At 37.9% G+C, this 22,405-nt stretch overlaps 2 protein-coding genes across 2 annotated transcripts in view; one reads left to right on the forward strand and one right to left on the reverse strand.

Moving 5' to 3' along the window:
- The window catches only part of LOC6033073 (myotubularin-related protein 13), a 32,474-nt gene extending 20,165 nt beyond the window's left edge, over positions 1 to 12,309 (forward strand). Inside the window, exons 3-8 of the mRNA XM_038259196.1 lie at positions 34 to 5,333; positions 5,389 to 5,544; positions 5,606 to 5,827; positions 5,884 to 6,008; positions 6,076 to 6,164; positions 10,470 to 12,309. Coding sequence (XP_038115124.1) covers positions 34 to 5,333; positions 5,389 to 5,544; positions 5,606 to 5,827; positions 5,884 to 6,008; positions 6,076 to 6,164; positions 10,470 to 10,562 — 5,985 coding nt within the window. The 3' untranslated portion in view covers positions 10,563 to 12,309. The remainder of the gene's footprint in view (positions 1 to 33; positions 5,334 to 5,388; positions 5,545 to 5,605; positions 5,828 to 5,883; positions 6,009 to 6,075; positions 6,165 to 10,469) is intronic.
- Positions 12,310 to 14,712: 2,403 nt separating this feature from the next.
- Positions 14,713 to 16,124, reverse strand: LOC6033070 (dehydrodolichyl diphosphate synthase complex subunit DHDDS). The gene is made up of 2 exons (XM_038265382.1): positions 15,881 to 16,124; positions 14,713 to 15,819 (listed from the first exon to the last, which is right to left on the reverse strand). Exon 2 carries the CDS (start codon positions 15,803 to 15,805, stop codon positions 14,852 to 14,854), a length of 954 nt encoding a protein of 317 aa, XP_038121310.1. The 5' UTR covers positions 15,806 to 15,819; positions 15,881 to 16,124; the 3' UTR covers positions 14,713 to 14,851.
- Between the last annotated feature and the right edge of the window lie 6,281 nt (positions 16,125 to 22,405).

A 22,405-nucleotide genomic window follows, 5' to 3' on the forward strand; every position in this document is an offset into this window, starting at 1 on the left:
TCTGCTCATACTCATCGAAAACTTTCGTTTCAGTTCTGCCAACCGCAGGGCTGGTCACTGTCGACGGTGCGCCAGGAGCCGCAGTTCTTCGTGTCGGTCCTGACGGACATTGACGCGAACCGGCACTACTGCGCGTGTCTGTGCTTCAACGAGACGATCGCGATCACGCCGAGCAAACCGATCGACGAGGAGGAAGAGGACGATGCGCTGTCGCCGAGCAGTCGGGCGTTGCTGGCGGCCAACAGTGGGCCGCCGTCGATCACGCACCACAGCATCATGTACGCGCCCAAGTGTTTGGTGATCGTGTCGCGGCTGGATTACATCGAGACGTTTAGGAACTGCTTGGGCACGATCTACACGGTGTATTTGGAGAGTTTGAAGTTTCACCTGCACCACCTGATTGGGAGTATTTTGGGGTGTATTCAGGTTCCGCCGCCGGGTGGTCCGCAGGTGCGGTTCTCGATCGGGGCCGGGGACAAGCAGGTGCTGCAACCTCCGCTGTCGCACACACTTCCGGTGACGGGGTCTTGCGTGAGTTTGCTGTTTCACCAGCTTGGCATTAAGAACGTGATGTTGCTGTTTTGTGCGGTGATGACCGAGCACAAGATCCTGTTTCATTCGACGAGTTACACGCGCCTCACGGACAGCTGTCGGGCGTTGACTGCACTCATGTATCCATTCCGCTACAGCCACGTGTACATTCCAATTTTGCCGGCGTCGCTGCTGGAGGTGCTGTCGACGCCGACGCCCTTCATCATGGGTATTCACAGCGCCATGCAAACTGAAGTTACGGAAGTGTTGGACGTGATCGTTGCCGATCTGGACGGGGGCTCGATCCACATTCCGGAGTCGTTGGTTCCACCGATTGCGAAACTCCCGCGAGCCCTGTGGGAGTCGACGGAGAGTGCGCTGCGACTCGTTCTCCATCCCGAGTTGGCCCTCGCGGATTACGCGTTCCCACCCAACAACAACAACACCAACAGCGCCGGGTTCAGCTTCCGGGAGCAGAAAAACGACTGCCTGCTGGACAAGGAGATCCGGGCGGTGTTTATGAGATTATTCGCACAACTCCTGCAAGGTTACCGATCTTGTCTGACGCTCATTAGGATCAACCCGAAGCCGATCATCCAGTTCCACCGGGCCGGCTTCCTCGGCGCCCGCGATCTCGTCGACTGCGACTTTCTCTCTCGCGTCCTGGACAGCATGTTCTTCACCGAATTCGTCACCGACCGGGGTCCACCGTGGCGACCCTGCGACGCCTGGGACGAACTGTACAGCTCAATGAACGATCTGCTCAAGCAAGAAACGCACGACCCCACCCTAATACTCAACCACATCCAAGACCTGGCGAAGCAGTTGTTCAACAACGAAAACCCAAACCCACAAACCTACCAGCAAAAGGTTCTCCGACCACCGGAGGGCGCCTTCGCCCGGATACACCAACCTTCGATGCCGCTCATCGACGCCCAAGAAGTTCAAAAGGTCATCAACGATGGCCTGGCGGCGAACGACCTGCAAGCGCGACTTCAAACCATCCGACCAACGCCACGGATCGTCCCGATGGGACCGTACCTGAAACCGGTCCCCGAACTTCGACCCGTGGTCAACAACAGCGCGCGCAAGCTGGAAGTGCTCAAAACCTGCATCAGCTGCATCTTCGACAACAAGATTACGGAGGCGCGCAAAAGTTTCCCCGCCGTGCTTCGGATATTGAAGCAGCGGGACGCGCGGTTGACGTTGTGTAGGGAGTTGGCGAAGATCGCCCACGGGAACAAACAGCTCGACCACCAGCAGTTTGACCTGGTGGTGAAGCTGATGAACCGGGCGCTGCAGGACGACTCGTCGAAGGACGAGTACGGAGTGGCGGCGGCGTTGCTCCCCCTCTCCACCACCTTCTGCCGGAAGTTGTGCACCGGGGTGATACAGTTCGCGTACACCTGCATCCAGGACCATCCGGTGTGGAAGAACCAGCAGTTTTGGGAGGACGCATTCTACCACGACGTGCAGAACTTTATCAAGGAGCTGTACCTGCCGCGGTCACAGCACTCGGCGGACAAACCGTACAGCAGCTGGTCGACGGACAACAACGGGCTGACGCACTCCGCCTCGCGGGACAAGCTGGACCGGTCGACGTTGATGTCGCGGGCGCAGGAACCTTCCGCGCTGGAGATCGCCGCCGATCAGATGCGGATTTGGCCGTCGATGGACGGGGAGAAGCAGACGGAGCTGATCAGTTCGGAGGAGAAGACGCTGTACAGCCAGGCGATTCACTACGCGAACCGGATGGTGTTTCTGTTGATTCCGCAGGACGTGAACAGCGGGGGGCGGGTTCAGAAGCTGGACTCGCATGCGGATGACGACGCGAGCGTTTCGAACAGCGTGATTGAGTCGCACTCGCATAGCGATCATAGTGACGAGGGGTTTGAGGATAACGATCCGAGCGAGGTGGGCGCGCAGGTCGCCAAGATGGTGTGCAAGTTTATCGATCGGGTGTGCAACGAGGGGAAGGTTACGGCGGAGCATTTGCGGAATCTGCACCAGATGGTTCCGGGGGTCATTCAGATGCACATTGAGACGCTGGAGGCGGTGAATCGGGAGGCGAAGCGGATTCCGCCGATTCAGAAGCCGAAGCTGCAGTATCCGCCGCTGTTGTTGGGTGAGGAAATCGTCGGGGATCCGATGCGGGTGTACTTGCTGGCGGATGGTCGGGAAGATAAGGACGTGGCGCAAGCGAGCAATCTGCTACTCCCAGCTGAGGGCGCCCTCTTCCTGACCAACTACCGCATCGTGTTCAAGGGATGGCCGTGCGATCCGTACTGCTGCGAGCAGAGCATCGTGCGGGCGTTCCCCATATCTTCGCTGACCAAAGAGAAGCGGCTGACGGTGATCTACCTGCAGCATCTGGAGCAGGTTCTGCAGGAGGGAATGCAGCTGCGGTCGAGTACGTTCCAGCTGATCAAGGTAGCGTTCGATGAGGAGGTCATGCAGGAGGCGATCGAGGGCTTTCGCAAGACGATACACCGGGTGCGGCATCCGGAGGATGAGTTTGGGCACTTTGCGTTTGCGACGACGCACGGGATCGTGAATCCGACGCCGCTGCACAAGGTTAAGGAGAAGAACGCCACGTTGAAGGACTTTGCCAAGAAGACACTGTTGAGGACGGCGAAGAAGGCCGGGTTCAAGCAGAAGAGTACGACGAAGCGGAAGTACATTTTGCCGGGGGCGGACAATGAAGACGGGTACGGGGGAAGCAGCGCCACGGGGATCAACGAGAACCCGGAGGATGAGGACGGGTCGGACGAGGGTGCGGATACGATGCCCCGGGTGACGGTGAAGGACGTGGAGCGGCTGAAGGAGCGGAGTTACGTCAAGGATTGGTTCCGGGTTGGGTTGGGTGATGTGCAGACGGGTTACCGGATAAGTTCGATCAACTGTAACTACAGTCTGTGCCGGACGTACCCGGCGATGCTGGTTTGTCCGAAGGACGTGAGCGACGACGCGTTGCGGAATTTGGCCCGCTGCTACAAGCACCATCGGATTCCGGTGGCCACGTGGCGTCACAAAAACGGCGCGACACTGTTACGGGGGGCGGTTCCGCTCGCGAAAGGAGTCATGGGCATGCTGAAGGGTCACCCGGGATCGGCGAATACCTCGGCGGATTCCGGATCGTTCCAGGAGCAAGATCGGTACTTTGTGTCGGTGATCAAGACTACGCCGCACACGCGACCGATCCGGCACACGTGGGGTCTCTCCGACTCGAACATTTCGCTGGATTCGCTCGCCCTAGCCGCGAACAATCTGATGATCCGGTCGGATATGGCTACGCTTACGCCGGACATTAGCCGCAAGAACAACGTCGGTCTGTACTCGATGAACAACTCGAGCTTCTCGAGCTTTGGAGCGCTTCGATCGAACGCGAAAACCAACAAGTGGGGATCGCTCAAGCCGGGAAGCAGCGCTGGAGGTGGAGCAGGTCAGAACAGCGGGTCGACCCTTCGGGACGTCAACCATTGGGACCCGTCCCAGCAGCAGTATACCTTTCAACGTGTGCCATTGTACTTCCTCGGGGAAAAATCTCAGTCCAAGTCGGCCAAACTGTCGGAGATGTACGCGGAGTTCATTCCGGTGGACTACACGGACGTGCGCCACTCGCGGACCGCCTTCAAGAAGCTGATGCGGGCCTGCCTGCCGTCGTGCGTCAACACCGAACCGGACCAGACGTTCTCCAAGCTGGTCGAGCAGTCCGAGTGGCTGCAGCAGATTCGTGGGTTGCTTCAACTTTCCGGCGCCGTCGTAGATCTGATGGACCTGCAGGAGTCCAGCGTGACGCTGGCTCTCGAAGACGGTTGGGACGTGACGGCGCAAATCTCATCGCTGGCCCAACTTTGCCTCGATCCGTATTACCGAACCATCGAAGGCTTCCGGGTGTTGATCGAGAAGGAGTGGCTCGCCTTCGGGCACCGCTTCGGCCATCGCAGCAATCTCAAACCAAACAGCAGCAGCGGATCTCCGTTCGCTCCGACCTTCCTCCAGTTTCTGGACGCCGTGCACCAAATCCAGTCGCAGTTCCCGCTGGCGTTCGAGTTCAACGAGTTCTACCTGCGCTTCCTGGCGTACCACCACGTGAGTTCCCGCTTCCGAACCTTCCTCTTCGACTGCGAGCTGGAGCGGGTCGACTTTGGCATCACGGCCATCGACGACAAGCGCGGTTCGCTCAACTCGCACCACAAGCACGTGGTTGAGACGCTGACCGTGTCGGACGACGACAACATCTACCCGGGCGGCGTCGGAGGTCGCGGCAACCACGCGTCCAACACGCAACGGTTTGGCCCCTCGCTGTTTGACTACATCGAGCGGCAGCACACCAAGAGTCCCATCTTCTACAACTTTATGTACACTCCGGACCCGGAGCGGCAGGTGCTACGACCGCAGAGTTCCGTGTCGGTGTTGGAGATCTGGTCGTACTTCCTGGATGAAGAGCTGGCGCAGGGACCGGCGTACGATCCGGAGCTGGTGAACGGGGACAACCTGGAGGAGGACAGCGATTACGCCGGAACTAGCAGCAGCGGCAGCGGCAGCAACTCCATGGCGAACCGCCATCCCCGCCGAAAGGTCGTCTCCGTGGGGTACGACAGCCTTCACCGGTACGACGCGGACGCGTTTTCCCGACTGCTCGAGGACCTCAAGAACGCGGAAGCCGAGCGCGGACTGTTGCCGCAAAAGTGGCGCCAAGTTTGGGACAAACTCGAGCTGCCACACTCGGACTCGCTGACGCGGCACGCCTCGTTCAGCAGTGCCCTGGTGCGATCGCACGGCCGCTTGCTGCACAAGAAGTGAGTCTCTTCTTGTATCTTCTTAACAACTTCACTAAAATGATTCTCCTTTCAGATCAACGCTGGAGATCATCATGCGCGGCCGGCAGGTCGGTTACCACCAGGAGAACTTCCTACATCCGCATCGGTTCGAGAAGCACGCCTACTCGGCCCCGATCAACTGCAACCACTGCGGCAACGTGCTCTGGGGACCGCTGCTCAACGGGCTACGGTATGGCGAACCTTCTGCCAAGTGTTCAACTCAACTTCTAACATCACCCCTTTCGCTATAGATGTGTCGACTGCGGCAACACGTACCACGAAAAGTGCGCCGAGTCGGTGCCGAAGAACTGCACCAAGTACAAGGCGGTCGAGGGCAACCAGCAGACGCTGGCGCGCAACCAGGGCGACAACGGGAGCGTCTCGTCCAGCGTCAACACGACCAATACGAGCAACATGCACCGCTTCTATCACGACTTTGACAGCAACGTGGCGGACGACCGGACGCATGAGGGGTAAGGCGGTGGTCCCGTGAAAAAATTTTGAGGTTATTACAACTCTTCTTCCACAGATATCTGTACAAGCGGGGCGCGATCCTGAAGAACTGGAAGCAGCGATGGTTCGTGCTGGACTCGCACAAGCACCAGCTGCGCTATTACGACGCTATGGAGGACGGTAACTGCAAGGGGTACATTGGTGCGTTGAGTTTGTGTAATGGTTTTGCAGAGCTTTGCAATTAACAAGTTTTTAAACTACTTTGCAGAACTTGCTGAAGTGCAATCGGTGATGCAGGCGCCACCCCAGGCCACGCCGGTGCCCTCGAAGAAGATTGACGAGAAGGCGTTCTTTGATGTGAGTTTTTCTTATGTGTTTCAAATTTGTTTAATTTATTCTAATATTCAAAATGGGAAAATTGTCACATGTTCGAATTGTTGATTTTTAAATATATTTTAGGAGAAGCGCTACGACAGGGCTTGTGATCAATCGACATTTTTTTTGTGACAGTCGACTGAGCCTGTCTTTCGTTTCCGCTGCGTCCGTCTGACTTTGATACCCTGCTTTCGCTCACACACATTCGAACGAATGAGCGCAACGCAAAGTCACTCATACGGTCGTTTGATTCTCACCTCTCTCTTTCTCTCTCCTTCGCTCAGAGCTCATTCGTTGGAATGCTACTGATCACTTTGACCCATGACTGCATTCAATTGATTGCTGTCACCACACTTACCCGCTCAAGCAAGAAAGAGATAGGAAAATACAGAGTGTTTATGCTCGGCATTCTTTCGTGTCAACTTTGTGTGAGTCCACTGACGAAATCACAATCTGGTCGATAATGATAGCTGACTTCCGGGCTCTGTCAATTATCAGGCAATCTCTGTCAGAATCCGGTTCTTTTCCAAGCCTTGGTTTTGGATGGTGCAAAATATGTAACAAAAAAAAAAGATTTTTGAAAGCATTGTGATTTTTGGAGAAAAAAATCGAAAATATTATCAAAAACAAGATTTTAAAAATCATTTCAGATGAAAAATCAAATATGTAATTGAAATTCTTTTAAAGTTATTGGCATTTCAAGACATTTTTTTCGACAAAAATGTTGTGCGTTAGCAAATGAAAAATATGTATTTACGAATCGATTCTGTATGTCCAAATAAGTCATTTTTGAAGTTAAATTTGAGTTGAAAGTGAAATTTTTGCATGGACTTTAGATAATCAGACTGAATTTGAAAATCGAAATGTGTTGTAAAATGCATTACACTCCAGTTCAGTTGTTTTTCAATCATCAGATTCATCCGTTTTCAAATAATCCAAATAAAAAAAAGCGGAAAAAAGTCTGTTTTGGGCTAAGGAGTTATTTGACTATGACAAAAAAACAAACTCGCTCTTTCTCGTATTTGACAGTTTGCCAAACTCACAAACAAAGCAAAATGTATGCAGGCTGACGTTTCTGACAACAAACAACAACAAAGAAATGCAGGCAAACAAACAAAGCAGGCTGTCTGCCAAACTTTACAAAAGTGCGAGATGGTTAGTTCGTTTGTCGTAGTCTAATACCTCCTTTACGGTGCATTGAAATTTCACTATTGTTCAACATATTTTTGAGCAAGCCTAGTTATGCTTTATATGACTATCATAGCAGAAAAATGCAATTTGAATTGTTTGAGTTACATTTTACTTATATTGAAGCTTTGAAGTTTGATTCTTTTTAGGGGCGACATTCACGTTTTCTACATTCATTTAAAAAATAGTATCCTTCTTTGTTAGTAACTTTAAGCTTTTTTGTGAATTTATGAACTTGTCTCAGCTCTTTGGAAACAAATATAACTTAAGAATTTTAAAATAATATCAAACCTATCAATCGGACATCAAACGACTTATTTTCTTCTTTTGAAGAGTTCAATAAAAATATGTTTGGAAATAATAATAGCTTTACTTGAGATTTAAAAAAAAATCACATCATATTTTTCAAAAAATCATAAGTTGGCCAAAAATTAAAATAATCAAAGTAGATAAGTTTGATCACAACAGTTTTTTTTGTGATTTTAAATTTTAAATTTTAAAGGTAATAAAAAATAATTTTGAGATTCATTCATTTATTTTAAATAGAACTGATTAGAGCAACATTTAATTTTCCGAAAACACAGACGTGGTGATTATTGCATTCGATCGCAATTTCTCGACTCACGATCGAGATTTCTCGATAGTAAGATTACGACTTACCATCGACAAATCTCGATCTACCATCGACAAATTACGACTTACCATCGAGAAATTACGATCGTAATTTTACTGTTGAGAATTCTCGATCGTGGATCGAGAAATTACGATCGTAATTTGTAATACCATTTTTTGAATATTTTTTATTTGAACGGAATTTCAATTTCAAACATTTAAAAAAATTCAAATATTTCAAAAATTTCAAAAATTTCAGAAATTTCAAAAATTTAAAAATTTTTAGAATTTCAAAGATTTCAAAATTTTTAAAAATTTTAACAATTTCAAAACTTTCAAAAATTTCAAAAATCTCAAAAATTTTAAAAATTTCAAAAATTTTAAAAATTTCAAAAATTTCAAAAATTTCAAAAATTTCAAAAATTTTGAAAATTTTGAAAATTTCAATAATTTCAAAAATTTCAAAAATGTCAAAAATTTCAAAAATTTCAAAAATTTCAAAAAATTCAAAATTTCAAAATTTCAAAATTTCAAAATTTCAAAATTTCAAAATTTCAAAATTTCAAAATTTCAAAATTTCAAAATTTCAAAATTTCAAAATTTCAAAATTTCAAAATTTCAAAATTTCAAAATTTCAAAATTTCAAAATTTCAAAATTTCAAAATTTCAAAATTTCAAAATTTCAAAATTTCAAAATTTCAAAATTTCAAAATTTCAAAAGTTTCAAAATTTCAAAATTTCAAAATTTCAAAATTTCAAAACTTTCAAAATTTCAAAATTTCAAAATTTCAAAATTTCCAAAATTTCCAAAATTTCCAAAATTTCCAAAATTTCCAAAATTTCCAAAATTTCAAAAATTTCAAAAATTTCAAAAATTTCAAAAGTTTCAAAAATTTCAAAAATTTCAAAAATTTCAAAAATTTCCAAAATTTCCAAAATTTCCAAAATTTCCAAAATTTCCCAAATTTCCAAAATTTCAAAAATTTCAAAAATTTCAAAATTTCCAAAATTTCCAAAATTTCCAAAATTTCCAAAATTTCCAAAATTTCCAAAATTTCCAAAATTTCCAAAATTTCAAAAATTTAAAAAATTTCAAAAGTTTCAAAAGTTTCAAAAATTTCAAAAATTTCAAAAATTTCAAAAATTTCAAAAATTTCAAAAATTTCAAAAATTTCAAAAATTTCAAAAATTTCAAAAATTTCAAAATTTCAAAATTTCAAAATCTCAAAATTTCAAAATTTCAAAATTTCAAAATTTCAAAATTTCAAAATTTTAAAATTTCAAAATTTCAAAATTTAAAATTTCAAAATTTCAAAACTTTCAAAATTTCAAAATTTCAAAATTTCAAAATTTCAAAATTTCAAAATTTCAAAATTTCAAAATTTCAAAATTTCAAAATTTCAAAATTTCAAAATTTCAAAATTTCAAAATTTCAAAATTTCAAAATTTCAAAATTTCAAAATTTCAAAATTTCAAAATTTCAAAATTTTAAAATTTCAAAATTTCAAAATTTTAAAAATTTCAAAAATTTTAAAAATTTCAAAAATTTCAAAAATTTCAAAAATTTTAAAAATTTCAAAAATTTCAAAAATTTCAAAAATTTCAAAAATTTCAAAAATTTCAAAAATTTCAAAAATTTCAAAAGATTCAAAAAATTCAAAAATTTCAAAAATTTTAAAAATTTTAAAAAACATAATTGTCAATGATAGATCGATAAATTACGATCGAATGATCTCAATCTACTATCGACAAATTACGACTTACCATCGACAAATTACATCATGAGTCGAGAAATGACGATCGAAATATAACGACCAAATGCAATAATCACCACGAGAATCAATTCGAAAATCCCTTTTCTAGACTCAAACTTTCGAATATTTTGATCGCACTTTTGTATGGAAAGGATTTACCGAATATTTAACTGTTGAGCAGTTCGGTAAAGTTTGTTTGTTTGTCATAGTCTAATACCAGCTTTAGAATTTGGTCCATATCTCAACCCACTGAGAATTTTGGCTCGAGCTTCGACACGATATTCAGGCTCGACTCGAAGCTCGAGCTTAAATACTCAGTGGGTATCTTAACTTAGTTTACTTAATCAAGGGGGTATTAGACTATGGCAAACTTTTTCGTGTTTGACAGCTTGCTTGTTTGCGGCAAACTCGCAAACAAAACAAGATTTATGCAGGCTTACGTTTCTGCAAACATACAAAGCAGGCAAACTGTCAAAAAGTGCGAGTTTGTTTGTCATAGTCTAATACCTCCTTTACTGCACTGATAATTTGCTAAAACAACTTAATAAATGAAATGAGATGGAATTAGTCAAAAAGTTACATCAGAAGTTCTAAAATGACACACTAAGGGGTTTCAACCGAAATCAGAAGTTTACTGAGCTCGAAAAATTCAGTAAAAATCTAAGCTTTTATAATACATTTTGATAGCAAAGTTTAAGATTTTAATCAAATTTTTTAACCAAAATTTTTACAGCTGAAAACCAGCCGGCGGACGTACAACTTTTACGCGGTGGACGCCAACAGCGCCCAGGAGTGGATCGAGAAGATCCAGGCGTGTCTGCAGTAATGCAAGAAAGAAAGAACGCATGAAACTCAACTCTAGCATTTCCCAACGGATTTCGACAGCACACACACACTCATTCAAGCACACACACGATAATATTAGCAAAAGTAGTAGCAGTAGTTAAAAATGATTTTCACATACAGAAATTATGGACCGAAGCAAAAAAAAAAAGAAAGAAGAAAACGCGCGTTTTATGTGAAGCGGAAGTATGAAAAGCTTAAAATTTCATATCAGTAAAACAAAAACTCACAAGAATTTCAACGTTTAGTTTAAAAAAAATAGCTAGAGGATAGTAATGATTCGCTAATATTTGATGTTACGCAGTTGAATGCTTAATTTTTGCGTTTTTAGATGGAACTGTTTAGCGCTATTGAAGTAAAGTAATTATATTTAGCTAAGGGACGAAAGATGTGTCATACTGGTAAAGAGAGATTTGCAAACATTCTCGAAAATAAACAAAACAAAAAATGGGGAGAAGAAAACAAGCTTGGCATGAAAGCTATACCAAAAGATTTGTGTTTTATATTTTATGTGTTTTTTTTTGTGAATATCGTTTTTTCTTTTCTTCTTTATTATTGGGTTTATTCCGATACACTAAAGCTTGCATTTACCTTTTTATTGTTTGAGCCGCGAAAGGGAAGGCATCCTTCCAAAACGAACTTTTATTTAATTTTATGTTTTATTTCTGTTGAGACTCCGTATGTATTATATGTGTATTGTATATCACTCCTATCTATCATTTACCGTAAGATTTTCGTTGGTTTGTAATTGTTGTAGTCTTTTAAAAAACGCTAGGCTAAGGCTGACGACGAGAAGAGCTCAAATACGATAATTTAGCTTAAACACTCACCCTCAATGATAAATACTTAGTAAACTCGAACCGTGACAGAAAAGTAGCAACTCACACCTCCACACACATTTCAAATCAAACCTTCCACACACACACCTTTCTCAAATGTGATATTTTCTTGTGCGTTTAAACCAGAAAGCTGAACGATCGTAGCTCGACAACCATTATTTCAACATAGTTTTTAACGTCCAACATGTATCGAATAACGAACGAACGCGAGTCCGATCTCAAAAAAAAAAAAGATTATCGTTTTCCGTTCTTTCTAATCAACCAGTGGAACATTCCCCCTTTTTTAATGTGTGTGTGTGAGGTACTCCGTTCGAATAATTTAGCTAGTGTTTCACCACGGTCTTCCTTGTTATTTATGAAAATAAAACAAACAAAAAAATCTATTTACTTTGTTGTCCCTTTTTCCCTCGTTCACACCAAAAAACTTGAACATTCTTCCAGCGATCGCGTTGATGATCTCTTCGGTTTTGTTTTTGTACAGTTACCTTTTATCGTCTTCTTTTTTTTAATTTTCCCGCGACAAAACCAATAGCATCAGTTCGATTCATATCAAAGTGTTTGTTTCAGAGCAAAAGTATTTATTGTCGAAACAGTAAAGCAGAAAAAATGATCAAAACCACGCAGAAAAAAAGTAAAAAAGAAAACAATTAGAGGAGCGCGATATTAGTGCCGTGGATATTATACCCTGTACAAATTTTAACAAGTAGTTTCTAGTGGAAAAAAAAAACTCTGAGAGGAAAGGTAATTCCGCGAAAAAAAAAGTTTAAAAAAAATCACAGCGAAAAAATAAAAACAGAACCATGTGAGGTGTGTATCGATAAGTGTCTATTATGAATAATTTAAATGCTATTATGAAATTATTAATATTGCAAATATATAACTATATACAAATTTAAAAATGAGTCGTGAAATGAGTATTATTTTGAATCCGAATGTTTCATATCATGCAAATCTTCAAAAATTTAATAAGAAAGCATAAAAAATTTTAATAACTCAATTTCAAAACATGAAAATTAATAAATCGAAAATCTAAAATGTAAAGTTATTTTTTCTTCTTCAAAAATCTGTGAAAGCAACAACCCAACAATTGAAAAAATAAACAATCAGAAAATTATTAAATCTTTAAAAAAGATTAAAAAATCTTAAATTTGTCAATTTCTTAATTTTTAAATTCTTAAATTCTTAAGTTCTTAAATCCTTTTATTCTTAAATTCTTAAATTCATAAATTCTTAAATTCCTAAACTCTTAAATTCTTAAATTCTTAAATTCTTAAATTCTTAAATTCTTAAATTCTTAAATTCTTAAATTCTTAAATTCTTAAATTCTTAAATTCTTAAATTCTTCAATTCTTCAATTCTTCAATTCTTAAATTCTTAATTTCTTAAATTCTTAAATTCTTAAATTCTTAAATTCTTAAATTCTTAAATTCTTAAATTCTTAAATTCTTAAATTCTTAAATTCTTAAATTCTTAAATTCTTAAATTCTTAAAATCTCAATTTCTTAAATTCTTAAATTCTTATATTCTTAAATTTGTAAATTCTTAAATTCTTAAATTCTTAAATTCTTAAATTCTTAAATTCTTAAATTCTTAAATTCTTAAATTCTTAAATTCTTAAATTCTTAAATTCTTAAATTCTTAAATTCTTAAATTCTTAAATTCTTAAATTCTTAAATTCTTAAATTCTTAAATTCTTAAATTTTTAAATTCTTAAATTCTTAAATTCTTAAATTCTTAAATTTTTAAATTCTTAAATTCTTAAATTCTTAAATTCTTGAATTCTTGAATTCTTAAATTCTTAAATTCTTAAATTCTTAAATTCTTAAATTCTTAAATTCTTAAATTCTTAAATTCTTAAATTCTTAAATTCTTAAATTCTTAAATTCTTAAATTCTTAAATTCTTAAATTCTTAAATTCTTAAATTCTTAAATTCTTAAATTCTTAAATTCTTAAATTTTTAAATTCTTAAATTCTTAAATTCTTGAATTCTTGAATTCTTGAATTCTTAAATTCTTAAATTCTTAAATTCTTAAATTCTTAAATTCTTAAATTCTTAAATTCTTAAATTCTTAAATTCTTAAATTCTTAAATTCTTAAATACTTAAATTCTTAAATTCTTAAATTTTTAAATTTTCAAATTCTTATGTTCTTAAATTCTTAAATTCCTTATTTCCTTAATTCTTAATGTCTGAAATTTTTCAATTTTTCAATACTTATCTTTATTTATAAAAATGGTGACAATTTCCGCTATTCAAATAATTTGAAGACACATTCGAAGTTATAAAACTTGTTAGAAAACCAAATAAAAATAAAATAAATCGTGAAATTTTGACTAGGACTTCTAATGTTTCAGAATCTGTTTTAGATGTTTTTTATTAGATTATTTTTTATCAGTTTTTAAACTCCTAATCTTAAATTTTCGGGGCTTTTAAATTAAAGATTTTTTTTTTTAAATTTTGTATATCTTTCCAGTGTTGGAATTCTCACGCTATCGGTAGCGCTCATGAACGGGCCAGCTCGCGAGCCAGAACTGCCCGCGAGCGAGAAGTAGAACGAGTTGACAATGAAAAAACAACAAAACGATTGAAGTTAGTTCTCTCCTACGCTCGTTCGCGAGTAAACTTTTCCTTCTTCTCGCGGTTTCAATTTTTTTTTACTTTTTAATTTTTGAACTTGATTTTTTTAATATTTGTAATTTTTTAATTGTTAGTTTTTGTTTTTTTTATACAATATAACATTAAATTTTTGAATTTATGCATTGATTTTTTAAATATATTATTTTGTATTGTTGATTTTTAAACATTTGTCTTCGTAGATAACTTTTTCAAAACCTATGTACATAGGACCTTTTGGAAAAGTAAGCGAGATTTGTCTGGTATTTCAAGATTCGACCTCATGTGTTGATTCTAGATTTTCAGTATTATTATATTTTCATAACTGAGCGCTCACTCCAGAGAGCAAAAACGAGAATCGCTCAAATGATCATCATTTGAGCAACTAATCTTGTTTGCTCAGTTGTCAACTATTCGTGAGCAAACCTGGACTAGACGAACACCATCTGATTCCAGCGTGCCTCTTATGTTACCATATTAGCACTTTGACATTCAATTACTGCTCATTAAACGCGTTTTCAACTAAAAACGAGTGATAAATTGCCAATAAAAAGTGAGCAAGCAAGTTTCTATCAAAAGTTTGTTATTTAAATATTGAAAATCTGCAAATTGATCCTTTTCGTCCCTGATCCTGAAACAAACAACAAAATTATTAATATTGACAACAGACAACTAAAAAAATGCCAGTAAAATAAGATAAATTTATTTTCCGAAAAATTAACACACGCTATTACCTAAATTGGAATATGATTGGGTAGCTTAACACTAATTCGGCAAGTCATCTACAAATAACAGGACGAGACTTAAGTTGTGTGTTCATTCACTCTTCCAGCGATATTGCCCCCGTCAGCTTCACCAAACTCTCGTGATCTCTCCGCTCGACGTCGTCCAAAAAGCGGCGAACCCGTTCCTCGCGTTCCTTCTCATCGGTCGGACTGCTTTCACCCTCACTCGCTTCGATTTCACGTTTTCCTCCGGCTCCCAGCTGCCAGTGGCACCGCTGGTAGTAAAACACCGCCCCAAACAGCTGCCACACGTTGAAATCCGGCCAGAGGGTCTCGGTAAAGTAGATGACGGTCGACTCGGACTGCCAGGTGAGAAAGTCGCTGAGCCGCACCTCGCCGGATGTTCGCACCAGCAGGTCCGGGTTGGTTCCGTGCTTCGTGTACATGCACCGGGAGAGCAGCTCTTCGTCAATGTCGTCCTGCTGGAGCTTTCCCTGGGCGAAACCTTCCGCCACGGTGCGAATCGAGTGGGCCATTTCGTCGCGCGACGTGTACGAAAAGGCCACATTCAGGAAGGCTTTGGTGTTGTTGCGCGTGATGAGGACGGCCTCGGCCAGGAAGCGCTGGATATCTTCGGGAAGGAGGGCGGTATTGCCGATGATTCGGATGCAGATTCCACGCTCGTGCAGCTTGTCCCGTTCCTCGAGCAGCTTGCGGAACTTTTCCCGGGCCAGCGACATCAGCGTGTCCACCTCTTCCTTGGTGCGTTTGAAGTTTTCGATGCTGAACGCGTACACGGTGACCTCGCGGATGCCAATGTCCTGACACCACTGCAGCGTCTCGGACAGCTTGTCAAACCCCTTCGAATGTCCCTCCGCCTTGGCAATGTTCTCCTTCTGGGCGAACCGCCTGTTTCCGTCCATGATGAAGGCCACATGCTGCGGAATCGGTCCCGCCTTCAGCACCCGAATCACCCACCGATGGTACCACAGCAGGTTGCTCTCCCGCACCCAGGTGGCCACTCCGTTGCTACTTCCTGGTGTGGACATCGTCTCAATCCGTCCTAAAAAAGCACAACAAAATGTTCCTCAACCAACTCAGACGATTCTCGTTACGAAACTTACCTCGTTCCGGCCAATTAAACTCAGAGACTCAGGCGAAATTTCACCTTTTTTCTGTGTGTGTCCGCTCTCTCGCGGTCGTCGTGAACAGGTGGGGCCTCGAATCCGCAAACGATGTTGACTTGTCTTGACGGACGACCGTGCTGCTGGCTGAGTTGGTTCGTGTCGATTTGGAAAGAAAAGCGAAATCGCACCAGCAACACGAACGAACTCACATGACAGCGGTTTGTTTTGATAATGTGCGAGAGAGGGAGCATCAGGAGGTGGAAGCCCGAGCAGAAGTATTATGGGAGCGTTCTTTTATTACGTAACGCGAAAAATCGATCTTTTAGACCCCCTCTCCCCCCCTCGTAACAAAATTTCCATACAAATTTTAAAAATTTTGTAAGGAGCGTAACACAGCCTCCGACCCCCCCCCCCTCCCCCCCTACACGCAAAACGGACATTAGGTATAAATTCCTAATTTTTAGTATTTTTTGAACTTATGTTCTAGCTTGTCAAATTATACCTAAAAATTAGTATTTTTTTCTTCCTAAATTTTAGGATTTTTTTAGAACACTGAAGTACTTCTTAAAAATTCCTAAATTTTAGTATTTTTTTTTTTAGTTCTAAAATTGCGATTCACGTTTTGACAAGTCAAAACAAAATAATTTCGTGGCTGTGAGTTGGTGTTCCGCAGTGCTGCTGAAAACTTAGGAACTTTGGCAAGGTAAGTTTTGTGCAGGAAGAAAAGTGGCTCTCCGGTTCTGCACGGAGAACGGAACCCGGAGCATCCTTGTTAGAGGAAGTGTGGTTCGCGTACTTGTGGAAGAGGAGGAGGAGGAGGACGGAACCTTCAACTCCCGGCGGAATTAAAAAAGCCGCCACTTCCCTCTCGTGCTCTGGAGGACGGATCTCGGGACGGATATTTGCGGAAGAGCTGGAAAGGGGAAGTATAAACGGACCCCAACCGTGGAGATTGTGCGACCGTGGCGATTCGTGTGTGTGTGTGTGTGTGTGCTCGTGTGTGTATGAGAGACTGAAAGTGAATGGGTGGGGGTAGAGGAAGAGAAAGAGAGAAAGAAAGAGAAAGTAGGAGAGGGAGAGAAAAAGTGGGAGAGAAGAGGGAATGAAAGAGAGCGAAAATGGGAAAGGGAGAGAGAAAGTAGAAAAGGGAGAGAAAGGGGGAGTTTGTGAGAGAAGGCTGGAGGGGAAGAGCGAAAGAAAATGTGGGAAAGAGATAGGGTGAGGGTAAGGGTGAGGGTGAGTGTAAATAAAAATATTAATATCATTTAAAATTTTGTTTTTCTTCTGCCTGCATAACTCTTGGAAAAAACCTAATTTAAAAATTAAAATATTGAAATATTAAAATATTAAAATATTAAAATATTAAAATATTAAAATATTAAAATATTAAAATATTAAAATATTAAAATATTAAAATATTAAAATATTAAAATATTAAAATATTAAAATATTAAAATATTAAAATATTAAAATATTAAAATATTAAAATATTAAAATATTAAAATATTAAAATATTAAAATATTAATATATTAAAATATTAAAATATTAAAATATTAAAATATTAAAATATTAATATATTAAAATATTAAAATATTAAAATATTAAAATATTAAAATATTAAAATATTAAAATATTAAAATATTAAAATATTAAAATATTAAAATATTAAAATATTAAAATATTAAAATATTAAAATATTAAAATATTAAAATATTAAAATATTAAAATATTAAAATATTAAAATATTAAAATATTGGAATATTAAAATATTGAAATTTTAAAATATTAAAATATTAAAATATTAAAATATTAAAATATTAAAATATTAAAATATTAAAATATTAAAATATTAAAATATTAAAATATTAAAATATTAAAATATTAAAATAATCAAATAATCAAATATTAAAATATTAAAATATTAAAATATTTAAATATTTAAATATTTAACTATTGAAATATTAAAATACTGAAATATTTAACTATTAAAAAATTAAAACATAAAAAAACCAAAATATTTAAAAAAAAAAGATAAATTTAATATTAAAAATATAGATGCATTGAAAAAATAAAATAAAATTTAAATTTTAATATTCATTTTTAGGTGAGAACATTAATGAAATAGTTGTGTTTGATATAAATAAAAATATTAATATCATATAAACCATTGTTTTCTTCTGCCTGCATATCTCTTGGATAATACCTAATTTGATCTTTGATTATTCTTAAGTATAAGTAATTTTCGATCCCTCACGTTTATAGAAAATACCTCAAATTTAGGTATTTATGCCTAGAAATAAGGAATAAATGGTCCGCCATCTTTGATTATACCTGATTATCAGTAATTTTGGATCCCTCACTTTTCCAGAAAATACCTCAAATTTAGATTTTTATACCTAAAAATTTGGAATAATCATGGTCCGCCATCTTTGATTATACCTGAATATCAGTAATTTTGGATCCCTAATTTTTTCTGAAAATACCTCAAATTTAGGTATTTATTCCTAAAAATTAGGAATAATAATGGTCCGCCATCTTGGATTATACCTGAATATCAGTAATTTTGGATCTCTCACTTTTCCAGAAAATACCTCAAATTTAGGTATTTATACCTAGAAATAAGGAATAACCATGGTCCGCCATCTTGGATTATACCTAAATATCAGTAATTTTGGATCCCTCACTTTTCCAGAAAATACCTCAAATTTAGGTATTTATACCTAGAAATTAGGAATAAAAATGGTCCGCCATCTTGGATTATACCTGAATATCAGTAATTTTGGATCCCTCACTTTTCCAGAAAATACCTCAAATTTATGTATTTATACCTAGAAATAAGAAATAATCATGGTCCGCCATCTTGGATTATACCTAAATATTAGTAATTTTGGATCCCTCACTTTTTCTGAAAATACCTCAAATTTAGGTATTTATTCCTAAAAATTAGGAATAATAATGGTCCGCCATCTTGGATTATACCTGAATATCAGTAATTTTGGATCTCTCACTTTTCCAGAAAATACCTCAAATTTAGGTATTTATACCTAGGAATAAGGAATAACCATGGTCCGCCATCTTGGATTATGCCTAAATATCAGTAATTTTGGATCCCTCACTTTTCCAGAAAATACCTCAAATTTAGGTATTTATACCTAGAAATTAGGAATAATAATGGTCCGCTATCTTGGATTATACCTAAATATCAGTAATTTTGGATCCCTCACTTTTCCAGAAAATAACTCAAATTTAGGTATATATACCTAGAAATAAGGAATAATCATGGTCCGCCATCTTGGATTATACCTAAATATTAGTAATTTTGGATCCCTCACTTTTCCAGAAAATACCTCAAATTTAGGTATTTATACCTAGAAATAAGGAATAACCATGGTCCGCCATCTTGGATTATACCTAAATATAAGTAATTTTGGTCCCCTCACTTTTCCAGAAAATACCTAAAATTAAGGTATTTTGGTTCTACAATTATACCTTAAATATAGGAATTCTCGTACTAAAACGCTATTAGTAATTTTATTACTAATAGCCGATTAGTAATAAAATAACTTATTGCAGTCAGGTTCGATTATACCTAAAAATTAGGAATTTATACCTAATGTCCGTTTTGCGTGTACTGCGTTACGTAATAAAAGAACGCTCCCTATTTGATTTGATATCTGTCATTTTTGATGTTTTGACAAAGTGGCGTAGATGCCATTTCTGAAGATTACTCTGTTATTTATTGACCAGGACTTCCAATATTGCTCCGTGGACCACAGATCCACCTCACCAATCTGCCTGAAATTTTCAGGGGTTGTTTGTACAAATAAAACTAGCATCTGGCCAAAATATGAGCACTCTAGGTCAACGGGAAGTGGGGCAAATCGGGACACAAAGTTTGAAGGTTCAAAACCTAGTTCAAAACCGTCAAAAATCTTAAAAAGGCTATAACTTAGGCAAAATTCAATTTATTTTCAAAATTCAAAATGCATCTTAAAGGGCATAACAAATGCAACAAAATGCAGCGAGAAGCATCCCAATTGAATAAATCTAAAGGGAGTTATTGGCATTTTAGTAAAAGTAGCATAATTTTCAAACTCAAATAAAAAAGTGTTTCATCCAGATATCAACTCGGTTCGACTTGCAGCTTGTAGGGGACATCTGGGACTACCATCTGAGACTGAGAACGCTTTGGGTAAGGCCGTTTTAACATATTAAATAGACACTTTTACTCTTAGTGAATTTTTTAATTGTAAATTTTTGATCGTGGGACCCCTTAGATCCCATTTTTTGGTGATTATTTTATCATATTCGTGTTCCTGAGACAATTTCATCATAGAAACATGCATAATAATGTTTATTTTGATCCATTTGAGCCCATTAAAAAATAAAAGTTTAAAAAAATCTTTGATTCACATTTATTGAAAATCAAGTTCGTTTCCAAGGATACTAGATGACACCAGAAAAAAAAACAGCTTCTTAATTTTTTTTCAAACTTGAGCAGTTCTCTAGGATTTCGGTCATTCGATTTTTTTTTGTATTTTTTAATCCGACTGAAACTTTTTTGGTGCCTTCGGTATGCCCAAAGAAGCCATTTTGCATCATTAGTTTGTCCATATAATTTTCTATACAAATTTGGCAGCTGTCCATACAAAAATGATGTATGAAAATTAAAAATTCTGTATCTTTTGAAGGAATTTTTTGATCGATTTGGTGTCTTCGACAAAGTTGTAGGTATGGATACGGACTACACTGGAAAAAAATGATACACGGTAAAAAAAATTTGGTGATTTTTTTATTTAACATTTTATCACTAAAATTTGATTTGCAAAAAACACTATTTTTATTTTTTTTTATTTTTTGATATGTTTTAGAGGACATAAAATGCCAACTTTTCAGAAATTTCCAGGTTGTGCAAAAAGTCATTGACCGAGTTATGAATTTTTAAATCAATACTGATTTTTTCAAAAAATCGAAATATTGGTCGCAAAATTTTTTCAACTTCATTTTTCGATGTAAAATCAAATTGACAATCAAAAAGTACTCTAGTAAAATTTTGATAAAGTGCACCGTTTTCAAGTTAAATCCATATTTAGGTGACTTTTTTGAAAATTGTGGCAGTTTTTCATTTTTTTAAATTAGTGCACATGTTTGCATACTTTTGGAAAAAATATTTTTGAAAAGCTGAGAAAATTCTCTATATTTTGCTTCTTCGGACTTTGTTGATACGACCTTTAGTTGCAGAGATATTGCAATGCAAAGGTTTAAAAACAGGAAAATTGATGTTTTCTAAGTCTCACCCAAACAGCCCACCATTTTTTAATGTCGATATCTCAGCAACTAATGGTCCGATTTTCAATGTTAATATATGAAACATTTGTGAAATTTTTCGATCTTTTCGAAAACATTACTTTTAAAATTTTCAAATCAAGACTAACATTTCAAAAGGGCCAAACATTCAATATTAAACCCTTTTAAAATGTTAGTCTTGATTTGAAAATTTTGAAAATAATGTTTTCGAAAAGATCGGAAAATTTCACAAATGTTTCATATATTATCATTGAAAATCGGACCATTAGTTGCTGAGATATCGACATTAAAAAATGGTGGGCTGTTTGAGTGAGACTTAGAAAACATCAATTTTCCTGTTATTGCAACAAACTCGAAGAAGCAAAATATAGAGAATTTTCTCAGCTTTTCAAAATATTTTTCCAAAAGTGTGCAAACATGTGCACTAATTTAAAAATGAAAACTGCCACAATTTTCAAAAAAGTCACCTAAATATCGATTTAACTTGAAAACGGTGCACTTTATCAAAATTTTACTAGAGTACTTTTTGATTGCCAATTTGATTTTACATCGAAAAATGAAGTTGAAAAAATTTTGCGACCAATATTTCGATTTTTTGAAAAAATCAGTATTGATTTAAAAATTCATAACTCGGTCAATGATTTTTTGCACAACCTGGAAATTTCTGAAAAGTTGGCATTTTATGTCCTCTAAAACATATCAAAAATAAAAAAATAAAAATAATGTTTTTGCAAATCAAATTTTAGTGATAAAGTTAAATAAAAATCACCAAATTTTTTGTATCATTTTTTCCAGTGTAGCCCGTATCCATACCTACAACTTTGCCGAAGACACCAAATCGATCAAAAAATTCCTTCAAAAGATACAGATTTTTGAATTTTCATACATCATTTTTGTATGGACAGCTGCCAAATTTGTATGGAAAATTATATGGACACACTAATGATGCAAAATGGCTTCTTTGGGCATACCGAAGGCACCAAAAAAGTTTCAGTCGGATTAAAAAATACAAAAATTAAAATTGAAGAAAAAAGACCGATTTCGTAGAGAATTGCTCACTTTGATTTTTAAAGGGCTTAAATCGATCAAAATAAACATTTTTATGCATGTTTCTATCGAGAAATTAAAAGTGAGAGTGTGTGCGTGCAACATGGAGTTAAACTTTTCAAAGTTCTATGGTAATCTTCACAGCAACTTCACAGAAAGTTTAACTC

Source organism: Culex quinquefasciatus, chromosome 3, assembly GCF_015732765.1.
Source record: "Culex quinquefasciatus strain JHB chromosome 3, VPISU_Cqui_1.0_pri_paternal, whole genome shotgun sequence".
NCBI classification, from domain to species: Eukaryota; Metazoa; Arthropoda; class Insecta; order Diptera; family Culicidae; genus Culex; species Culex quinquefasciatus.